Raw genomic sequence first — 11,694 nt, 5'->3', positions numbered from 1 at the left:
GTTTAAATTTTATATTTTTTTATGCGAACTCTCTCTTAAAGCCTCCTCCCTAGTCGTGCCTAGCAAAGCTCAACAGTGACCTTTATAGCTCCTGCACATGTTGATTGCCATTCGCAAGAAGTGGACATGTAATCGATAATACAGGTTTATTTGGGTTCGATCGTGTAAAACGTGTGTCGTGAAACCTGCCACCACCCGACACAGCCAATTTAGTAAGGTTTATCATGTAAACAACACGTGATAATTAATTACTAACTTCGGCATACGCGTTGTGCTGGAAGAGTTAAACACACATTTACAGTTTGGGTACTATGACATTTCGCTCGTGATTACAAACAGCTTCATCAGGCGATTTGCCAGAATTGTTAAGAACGTATCATGCCATCTGTCACGTAAACAGAACATGCGATCTACCCCCCCCCCCCAAAACCTCCCTGTATTATTGATATTGGTCGCGAAATATCCCTACGTGTTAAACAGAACATGAAATAATGTTGGGCCAATGTGCCAATCACCCTGCGTGCCTCTACTCTTTTTTTCAGTTTTCAGTTTTATTTTGGTATAGCCCTGTGAGCCATTCGGCTCTTGAATCGGGTGCAACCGCAGCAAACAAAAAAACAAAAAAAAACACGAACAAGAAAAACATCTTAAAGTGACTATGTGTTGACTGTGCAAACAGAAAATGCAGGAGCAAAAAAAACAGCAAAATATTCCAGAAAAAAAGCACAGTCCACCAAACGTTGTGTGCAAAAATCCCAGTGGGATGCAAGTCAAACAACAACAATAACCACAAGACAACTTTAGATTAAATCCAAGAAAAAAACAGCAAAATATTCCAGAAAAAAAGCAGTCCACCAAACGTGTGCAAAAATCCCAGTGGGATGCAAGTCAAACAACAACAATAACCACAAGACAAATTTAGATTAAGGCCATCAGTCTAACTCCGTACTACAACAAAACAAACATGGCCAAACCAAAACAAACTTTTCGAAATCACCAAAATAAAGCCATAAAAGCAATGTAACAGTGATCATAGGAACTGTGACCACTGGTGGGAGATGCATTCCTGCAATGGATGATTCCGCAAACTGCACTGCATTGTTTTTATTAAAAAATTTCGCCTCCCACTCGATAATCGCGATTACATTTGAGACATTTTGTTTATCGGTTGCTTTGTTGCATGATTATTGGTTCAATGCTTCAGCTGAAGCAAACCCCCCTCCCCCCCCATGGTAATTATCGATCCTGGACACATCGCAGCATCTTAATCGCGTTTTGAAATGTATAGTTATATTGCGATTACATCATTATCAGTTATAGATTGTTGTTGTTGTTGTCGTCATCATCTCAGTCAAGTCAACCCATGGCACCCGGGTCTGTGTCGGTGACCTGCCAAGCTGGCAGTCGACACTTCACGTGGCCTCGAAGTGCACCTAGCCTGGCACAGGCGCCGCGGTGACGTCACCGCAGCTTCGTGGCGAACGGCGGTTGTTGTCGTCACGACTCGGCGGAAGTTGACGTCACGCAGACGTGACTGTCGGCGACGAACACTAAAATAATTGACATCCACCTACGTGACATCACTAACAGACGCAAAATTTGGCATCACACTGACGTCACGTAAAAACCCCTCTCGCGCGCGAGTTGGCCTCGAGCGGTTGACGTCACCCCCCCGCTCCCGCCGCACCAAATCGTTGCCGTGATGTCATCATCCTGCCTTAACGACGTCACCTATTATAAGTTTGACATCGTTTTGACTGATGAAGACCCGCTCGTGTTGCGATCAAAACGTCGTGGGTTTTTTTGTCCCTTTTATCATTTACAATTTATACATTTTTTATTTTCTATCCACGTGACTTCACCGAAAGAACCAAAAGAATATGAATTTGACATCGTTAGCGACCGTGACGCGCGCGACGTTCGTCGGAAAATGACGTCACCCGAGCTGTGACGTCACCCCCGGGTGGCTCAAGCCCAACAAGCCAAAGGGTGAGACGCGAACATGGCGGCGGCGGCGGGTGGTGGTGGCAGGCGGGACGAAGACGCCGAGGCGGCTTTTGATGGCCACAGCAGCAACGAAGACGAAGGACAGAACCTGTGGCAAGTGGCGGAGCGATCTGGCGAGAGACTGACGCGGCGATACGGGCGAGTTGTTGTTGTTGTTGTTGTGTGTGTGTGACGGCTGGTTTAACCGTGTTGCCGTGTCTGTCTGTGTCACGTCTCGTCTTAGGCTCTCCATCTTAAGCGAGGTGTCCACCAGGTCCAGGTCGAAATTGCCGGCGGGCAAAAGCATTTTTGTTCTCGGTGAGTGAGAGTGCTTTCGTCCCGTCTTTGCCGCGCGGCGTGTGTGTTACTGTAAACGAATGCGAAGTGGGTTGGTGGTGCGCTGGGTGCTTGAGATGGTTGGGTGGAAAAGGCTCCCTTTTGGATTGTGTTGGGATATGTCAAACAAAAAAAAAACGCCCTTTGCGGTAATTATCCCTATTTCATCTTTGCAACATGTACTTTTTCTGTTGTTGTTGTTTCAAAACGATGTTAACCGCTGTTGTCGTTATTATCACTTTTGCTGCTGTTTGTCAATTGGATATACTGCGCACCGGCCATGAGAATGTGTAATTTCCTTCACTGCTCAACCAAGTGCACGTTAATAACGATGATGACCACCGCCGTACGCGAGTCTTCGCTAAGCAAGGGATACAGTTGTTTCATTAAAAGTATTACTTCTGTTTTGGATATACTGCCACCCGCCATGGGAATGTGGAATTTTCGCCCTCTTAAGGGTTTATCAGATGACCATGACCTAACATCGGTCTGAATACGATGACAAAGTCGTGTTATTAATATTTGACTTATGGATATACTGTACTAGCGTCGATCGTGACATTGTGGAATTTCCACGACTAATCAAAGGCTGCCAAATAATTGATGACCACCCCACGTCTATTCAGCTGAGCACCTGAGCAGAGAAACACTTTTGACTTTTAGTATTCGCTCCTCTGCGTTTTTGGTTTATTCTGCACGTTAGTTTTAAGCATGAAAGCCGACGTTTGTCTCCAATCGCTGGGAGATTCATCATTCGGTTCATCGGTTCGGTTCGGGAAGTAGCTCCCAGCACGTGGGGAGAAACGTGCCCAACAACGACACTCGGGAACAAACCAACAACGACACATCGGGCGCTTTACAGCGCTACAGTACCTCGAAACGCCACGCAAAAGTTGTAGGTTCCTCATTTTTGATCGTACTACGTATATACTGGTCCCCCCCCCCCCCCCGTCATAGCCATGTAGATTATACATCATTCGCGATGTGTTCTCGTCAATCATTTGACCATGTGACACACTGTTTAAATACATGGATACTTTGCATTTGGTTTGAAGGTACAGTTTGAATAGTTTATATATCGGCGCTGAGTCTCATTGGCGGTAGTGTCTAATTATGACGTTTAGTCATAATTATGCTCGGGTTACATTTTCACGCATTTTCTTTTGGAGGCCAACGGTGTGTTCCAGTTGCGTTACATAACTCCACGTGACCGTAGTTAGCACCATCGTATTGACCTGTCCAAAGTAACTTTGTTTAAATATTAGTCCAAGTAATCCAGAGACAAAACAATCATTGCCTCAGTACTTTGATCAATCCACCCAGTTTCAATTGTTTAAATTTACGTGATTAGTACTTGAGACACAATCGTTATAATGAGCTCATCTCATAGAATGTGTTCAGCCTTGGCTCACCACTTGACTCTCCTCAAAAACTACTCATCTGTTCAAACCACTTACAGCACTTGAAAAAACTTAACCATTGAGATACATTTACAACCATGACACTAGCCACACGTGCACACTGTCATGCAATAGTTTTTTTTTTACTCTCCCAAAGAGAATGCAGAATCCTTGAGAAATGGGTTGGGATGGAAGGGAGGGAGAGGCCTGGAAAATTTTGACACTTCACTGTAGCTGCCCAAAGTCACACGGCAATCAACTCTATATTTATAGGAAGGCATTGCGTGTCTATTGTCGTACTTGAGGTCGTTACGTTATGGGCCCTGTAGTTTTTCACAGCTGTGCTCACCAGATACTAGGGATGTAACAATCACATTTATTATTCCTAATGCTCACGATGCATGCGTTGATGTTTTCCATTATTCATCTATATTTGCTTCGAGTTCTTGTTAGATGAACCGTCGCAATGAAAAAATGGAAAAATCAAAGAGGATACACATGCGATGGGCAGAACAAACAAGGAATATGGTACAATGAAGGTAAATAAACATAAGATGAAAACTCGACATAAAATAAATAACACATTCCTGCGGAGGGGGCTGGTAGGAACGTTGGTTGCTCGGCCAGTGGCCAGGGTCAACGGCGGCACCACCACGTGGTGTATTCTGCAAATATGCCCGACTGTGAGGGCGGGCACAAGCCGGCGTGAGTAGGTTAAACGTTGAGTTTTATAAGGGCACCACGGGGTGGTCAGCCCCTCCCCACCCAACCCAGCCCCTCCCCACCCAACCCAGCCTCACCCCCCACCCAGCCCCTCCCCACCCAGCCCTCCCTACCCTCCCCACTCTCCACCGAGCCCCACCTCTCCCATTTTTTATAACCGAATGTCCGGATACACGTGGACAGACATCCACAGACATACACCATTAATCCCCTGCCTCCTGTGAGAATTAATCCCGGTTGGGCTTCCAGTCCACTACGTTTCCTAACAGTACTGCCCACTAGGAGCGCATTTGTTATATATCCGGGTGTCTGGATACACGTGGACAGACATCCACAGACATACACAATTAATCCCCTGCCTCCTGTGAATTAATCCCGGTTGGGCTTCCAGTCCATATAAGGGCACCACGTGGTGACCAGCCCCTCCCCAGCCCCACCCCTCCCACCCCCCACCCAGCCCCACCCTCCCCACCCAGCCCCTCCTCACCCAGCCCCTCCCCCACCCAGCCCCTCTCCACCCAGCCCCACCCCTCCCACGTGGACAGACATCCACAGACATCCACAATTAATCCCCTGCCTCCTGTGAATTAATCCCGGTTGGGCTTCCAGTCCACTACGTTTCCTACCAGTAATATTTGAATCTAATCATAACTCCAAATCATAACAGTGCATATAATTATTTGATGTTGAGTGAATGCATTGGGAATTGTATCATTTGGGTGCTGCTGTCGTATGTGAACAAGTGTTCACTCTGACCTCTTGTTCGATGGCCCCAATACCAGGCGAGGATGGCTCGGGAAAGACATCGCTCATCGCGAAGCTGCAGGGAGCGGAGGACGCGAGGAAGGGACGCGGGTTGGAGTACCTCTACCTGAACATCCATGATGAAGACCGAGACGGTGCGCTGAAGGAAATTATTTGTCATGCACAGTAAAAAAAATGCATTGCCGCTGCTTGTACTTCTATTGTGCAGGTGTAACGACAATGGGGTTAGAGCTTATAAGCAGGCCTTGTTTGTGGGTTAATGATTAAAGGAAGACGACCAAAAAAAAACAGTTTATCTTGCTGATGGCAACCTAAGGCTGTCTATCCCAGATTGTCCAACGCAGTCCGAATCTTCGCTAATGAAAAAGTAGATGTGGTTCAGAGCAAAGTGCGTCATAATGCAACGATTTCGGTCACTGCAATGTCTCTGCCATATGTTTTATTGAAATGTTAATGCAGTTATGACAGCAGCATGTTATGATGGACCCTTGACTGCTTATGAATTTGTTTTCTTAATGAACTTTTAAGCTCAGGTCAACCAGCCTAGATACACAGTCTGGGTGTGCCTTTAAGACAAGAGCTATCTGTGTTTTTGGTTCTATATTCATATAATAGCATAATGTGGTGGTGAATTCCAAGTATGGCTTATAATTTCTGGCATTTGTTGAGGATAAAATACAAATTCATAATATTATTTGAATAGTGACAATCACTTGGCGTTTTAGTTAACTAAAATTCCAAATGAGAGAGTTTACATTTCCAGAACATTTTTGTAGTATTTTTTTAATTTCTACTCTTGTCCAAGATTGTCAGCCATTATTTGCAAGACCAATGCAATGTATGAATGCATTCATAAGTTGAATAATGTCACGTTAATGGTTATTGCCTAACTGGGTTGTACAGCACAGTGAAGCAAGATACATTGTACAATATACCATTTGTATGCCATTGGACCCCCAAGCAGTGCAGAGATGATTTTTGTAAAAGTCCAAACCACTCGGAGAGTCACATGGTTATGTTGACAGTAAAAAAATAAATCCTTCTGCTGTTCAGTCTTGACAGCAGGATCTGTGGGGCAGCATCACATGAGCCTGTGCTGTTCAGCAGAGCCAAGATTGAAGTCAAATGTTCAATACTCCCGCAACGATCACCTATGCGTGCTCTTTCATGGATACTGAAGTCTTTCACAGCGCCATGCTGGGAAGTCAAAGCAACAAGATACAGGCAGTGGACCCTGTGCAATCATGATGCCTCACTGCTTCAAACATACATAGCTATACCAAGATGGAGGAAGCGATGTTCTATGCTGCCTATTATTTACCTCGAATTAGCCTCAAAAATGCTATTGAAGAGGGTTCTAAATTTAACACGCAGGCTTTTGCAACATATGTTATGATTAATAATTTATTAATCCGCGGCTGCATGAAAGCCGTCGCTTACTCATGGCCTTCCAATTTAAGAGTTCTAAAATTGTATCCACAATGAGGTGTTGCTGCCACTTACGAGCTAAGCTTGCCATCCAGAGGTCTGGTTTGATCTTAAAACGAGGGGGCAGGTTTCTTGAATCCTCCTCAAACTCTTGTCTGCACAGCAGTCGAAATGCGTTGCGCTAAAGTTAGTCAATAGGGCACCTTCGTTGAAGGCGCCTGTGTGGGAGGTCCGCGGTCCCGTCTGCCAGCAGTGGCGTAAACAAGACGGCTAAAGGGCAGTGCCTTTCTACCTGTGATGCAGACCACGCCCGCTGCAACGTGTGGCTACTGGACGGCGACGTCTACCACAAGGGGCTGCTGCGGTTCGCGGCGACGCGGGAGAACGCGCGCGACTCGCTGGTGCTGCTTGTAGCCGACCTGGCGCGGCCCTGGCTCATCATGGAGACGCTGGAGAAGTGGAGCCAGGTGATGCGCGAGCACCTCGACTCGCTCGCCATCCCACACACGGAGCAGCGCGACATGGAGCACAACCGTGAGCCACCGCACGAACCCTAACGCATGCATGCACACGCACGCGACGGCACCTCTGCTTTGCTGTGTCAGAATCGGAATCTTTATTGAGCCGACAACAATCCGATGAGCTGTGAAGCTCTTTTTCACGGATTTCCTCTATGTATGTAGAACTTGTTTTACATCGTCCATCGTGCTAATCGGAGGTGTGGGGGAAGAACAACAAACTAAACACATCAGGAAATTCTCAAGAAATGAGTCGGCGGGTCAGAAAGTTACAACAACAAACAATACAAAAACTGATTGGGGTGGAAAGTATGTGAAAGGTAAGCGAGTCACAAAAAGAATATATCCAGTAAAACCTTGGATTGCGAGCATAATTCGTTCCGGAAACATGTTTGTAATCCAAAGCACTCGTATATCAATGCACTCGTATATCAGTTGTGATCACGTGACGCTCGGCAGACAAAGCGTATACGTACTACTACTCGTATTGCAATACCCTCGCTCGTTTATCAAATTAATATTTATTAAAAAAATTTGCTCATCTTGCAAAACACTTGCAGACCAAGTTACTCGCAATCCAAGGTTTTACTGTAAGTGCATTATGAAAAAGGACATCAGTTCCTTTGGATTTTTGAACACTAAATGCATGCTTGGGCAAGGCAGTAAAACAACAGTCCCAGACCACACCAACACAACAATAACACAATCACTCAATAAAATTGGACGTTAGCATGTGTGCATTTTTGACAGAGCTGGTAGGCTACTCGGATGACATAATTGGAACGTATTTACGCTTGTCCGTCTGTACAAATGTGAACTCTTCACACACATTCACGAAAACGAACAAAACCACCAAACGAAGGGAATGGAAATGACGGCCGTGTGGCCCGTGACTGCGTCTCGCTCCCCACGGCTACACGAGACCTGGCGCTGTGAAACGGCCAGCAAGCTATGTTTATTCATCACTGCGAGCATCTTAGCGGCAATGATTGGGTACGAGAGGGAAATGTGTTTCTCGCTTGTGTGTGCTCATTAACTTCTGATACTGCAAGGGCCTCTTTTTACTCGGTTTACATGTGCATTTTTGCATTATTATCAGGAAAGTTTCCCCCAGCCTTGCCCTAATCAATCTGATTTTTTTTCTGAAGATTTGCAATAATTATTAAGTGTTTCTCCTTAAAAGAAAATATGCTGTGTACCAGCATTGACAGTTGAATCCTGAACGCAATGGACACTTCCTTAATTGACTGACTTTGCAGCTTGTGATAATTTCTACCCACCCCAAAATAAAAAAAAAAATCCAATCCTGGTTCAATTGCACTGTGAGCACAATCCTATCATAACATTAAGAAAGAGGATTATGGTTGCAAAATAATGGTATCACAGAACTACTTGTGAAATCACTTAAGTAGACTTCAATCCCAACTCCCGATTACCACTGTTGGCTGTGTACGGTGCGAAATAACTTCAACATACATACTAGGACCACACCTTGTATATGCCCTGCTATGAGTGTTGATGGCATAAAAAAAGTATTCTCAGAGCTCAATTTTTCCAAATTAAGTGAAAACCCAAATTTATAATCGCGTGCGTTTTTGGTGCAGTCACTGGTGAGCGGGCTGAGACCAATTCACTTGACCCGGTTTAATTATGCGTGGATGCCGGTATGCGAACCCAGATTCTCAGCAGTGTCGTCAACTCGGTGTCCTGATGTGATATTAACTCAACGAAGCACCTATAGCCATCTCCTGCTGATCGATGGAATGCATATCTAGTCTTTCCTTTATAATATAATGTGGTATTTTGGCTGTTAGATAATTTATATGTATCCTTTCGTTTATATTGCATCACTTTACTCGTGAACCTTGCTCTTGATTGAAAACGTAATATGAAATCTTATAATGGAAACTATTACAGTGAGTCTTGAATAATATCAGGTAAAGGCTCTATAAGATGCCACACAACTTCAGTATTCTCCGGATTATAAGACGCTTTTTTCCCCTCTGTATTGTAAAGAAAAGTGGGGGGTGCATCTTATTATACGGTAGGTTTGTTGTGTGACCAGATATTTATAACTTTACTAGCGGAAAGTACCCGGTGTTGCCCGGGTGAAAAAGACAGACACACATCGACTTACACACACTTACAGACATTGACCCACACACACAAACACATCGACTTACACACACACACATGGACTCACACACACAGACATCGACTTTAGATACACATGGAGTTACACATATATCGACGTACACACATACAGCGACACACACACACACATCGACTCACACACAGACATATCGACTCACACATACTAATGGACTCGCATGCACACATGGACTTAGACAAACACGTTATTGTTAAAAAATGTAGTAAGCTAATTGTTAAATATGAGTTGTGTACACACACACACCACGCACACACATTCACTAAAACACACACACACATCGACTGACACACAGACATATCAACTCACGCATACATTGACTCGCACACACATCGACTGATACACACACGGAGGTAGACACACACACACATCGTGGCAGGCACGCACATGGACTCACACGCACACAAGGACTTAGACACAATAATAAATATATAAATAATTGGCAAGTTATTTTTTTATATTGGTTGTCAGCACACAAACAAAAATATTGTTATATTTCCAAGGTGATTATTAAAATAGGTTTCTATGTACGCGAGTTTAGCGAAAGAAGCAAGAAATATAAATATTGGTTGTCTGCACACAAACATTCATTTAATATTTGCAAGTTGATTATTTAAATAATAGGTTTTCTATCAACGTGAGTTTAGCGAAAGACGCAAGAAAATTGTACTTAACATTGCCGTGGTGAGGCCTAGTCTCGTGCAGAGCCCCCGGCCTCGCCTAGATTGCCCAGCTGGCCAAGGTGGCACCTTGGCAGGCTGGGGCTGGGCTGCTACCCCTCACCCCCCCCAGCCAAGATCCCCCCACGCGCTCTGCAGTATTATCTACGGCCCATAGTGGTAGCATCTACCAACTGTATAGTAGTAACTGCACGCATCGGAATGGGGGACATCACACTGTGAAGAATTTACCTGAGCGTTTTGTGTATTTTTATTCTATTTTTAACACGAAAGAAAATGTCCCCCTCACCGAACGCGTGTGACTTGGCAGGGGCCTTCCCCCCCCCCACCGAAGGCGTGTGAGTTGGTATGGGCGAGCGCACGCAATAAACAATTAAATAAACTAGCATCGCGCTAAATCGCTCATTTAAGTACTTTAAGTTGAGGGATGGGGAAAAAGGAATAGCGCTTGCTCATCACGAGCCTTACGGCGTGTTACCTGGCTATTCTTTTTTACATAAACTCCACCGTTTGAGAGCCAAATTCTTCGCAAGCGTGCGAACACACAGACAAAAAATGCCTTTTATAGGTAAGATTGGCAGTGGGTACAAGTTGTGGGTGTATCTTATGATTTGGACCATATTATAATAAGGAAAATAGGTCTTTTGTATCGAATGATAAAAAAGTATACCTTGATACCCCTGAAAGGGTCCCTCACAGCTACAGCATTTGTTGTCTCTTCAATAGACCTCCTTGATACAGCGTGCGACATAAGTCAGGAACCGTGGGGATGTCATACGAGTCGAGCTCGTTCCTAACATCAATGTGGACACGTGGATCGATGTTTAAGCGTGTTACGTGAAACGGTTTGAGACGTGCGTCCCAGCAAATGGGGTGCAGTTCACACATTTACTATCATTTACCACGCAGATGTATGGGGGTTTCTGATTTGCCACACCCTGTACAGCAGCAGCAGCAGCAGCACTCCTCTAACTGCCCCAGTTGTCTGGCATTTCCTGCCCCTGGCTGCCTGCATTGTACAGTCACTGCTCAAGTCTTGGCTCAAGGCCTTCGTCTGTTCCTCTGCCTGTGACTGATTTTGTCGATGAAGCGTCTTCCTTCACACTCTCCCGTCATCTGCTTTCCCTCTCTGCCCGACCGCCTTACACCCACCGTGGTATAAATGGTTTTAACACAAAAAAAATCCCCACTCACTTCCAAGTCCCCTTCAGGCACATGCCCCTCCTACGTGCACAGTGTCTTTTTAGATGCAGTAACCTTTGTGTACTTTTTTATGTATGTTGAATTTGTTTCGCACCGTATGTGGCCAACTATGACAATCGAGGGTGGGGGGGGGACAACAAATTAAACACAAAAAGCAGTTCTAAAACACTAAATCCATATTGTAATAGTATAGTCGGTACTCTTCCAAACCATATCAATAATTATTTTCCACGTGTGTTATCTAATTATATTATCAATAATTTGAAGCCATTTGTCAATCCACTGCTGGTTGAAGGATGTCCCACACCGTGTCAGTTGTGGGGGATGTTTGTCCATACTTGTCGCATTGAGATGTATTGCAAGGGAGGTGAGTTATAAATATGAAACGATAAGGGTGCGGATGAGTGAAGGTAGCTGGGTGGAGGATGGGTGGGAGGCTTCCCAAGACTGGTTCAATTATATTTATTATCTGTGGCCAAGAATCG

The 11,694-nt window shown here is 44.9% G+C and overlaps 1 protein-coding gene across 2 annotated transcripts in view; it reads left to right on the top strand.

Moving 5' to 3' along the window:
* Window positions 1-1,950: 1,950 nt before the first annotated feature.
* LOC116952064 (cytoplasmic dynein 1 light intermediate chain 2-like) overlaps window positions 1,951-11,694 on the top strand; it is a 36,476-nt gene continuing 26,732 nt past the window's right edge. For both annotated transcript variants that reach the window (XM_032971089.2, XM_032971088.2), the window contains exons 1-4: window positions 1,951-2,100; window positions 2,231-2,304; window positions 5,228-5,344; window positions 6,942-7,172. In XM_032971089.2, coding sequence (XP_032826980.2) covers window positions 2,003-2,100; window positions 2,231-2,304; window positions 5,228-5,344; window positions 6,942-7,172 — 520 coding nt within the window. In that variant the 5' untranslated portion in view covers window positions 1,951-2,002. The remainder of the gene's footprint in view (window positions 2,101-2,230; window positions 2,305-5,227; window positions 5,345-6,941; window positions 7,173-11,694) is intronic.

This window comes from Petromyzon marinus, chromosome 45 (genome assembly GCF_048934315.1).
Source record: "Petromyzon marinus isolate PM22_M1 ecotype Great Lakes invasive population chromosome 45, UKy_Petmar_22M1.pri1.0, whole genome shotgun sequence".
Taxonomy (NCBI): domain Eukaryota; kingdom Metazoa; phylum Chordata; class Hyperoartia; order Petromyzontiformes; family Petromyzontidae; genus Petromyzon; species Petromyzon marinus.
This window is presented reverse-complemented; position numbering and strand designations above follow the sequence as displayed.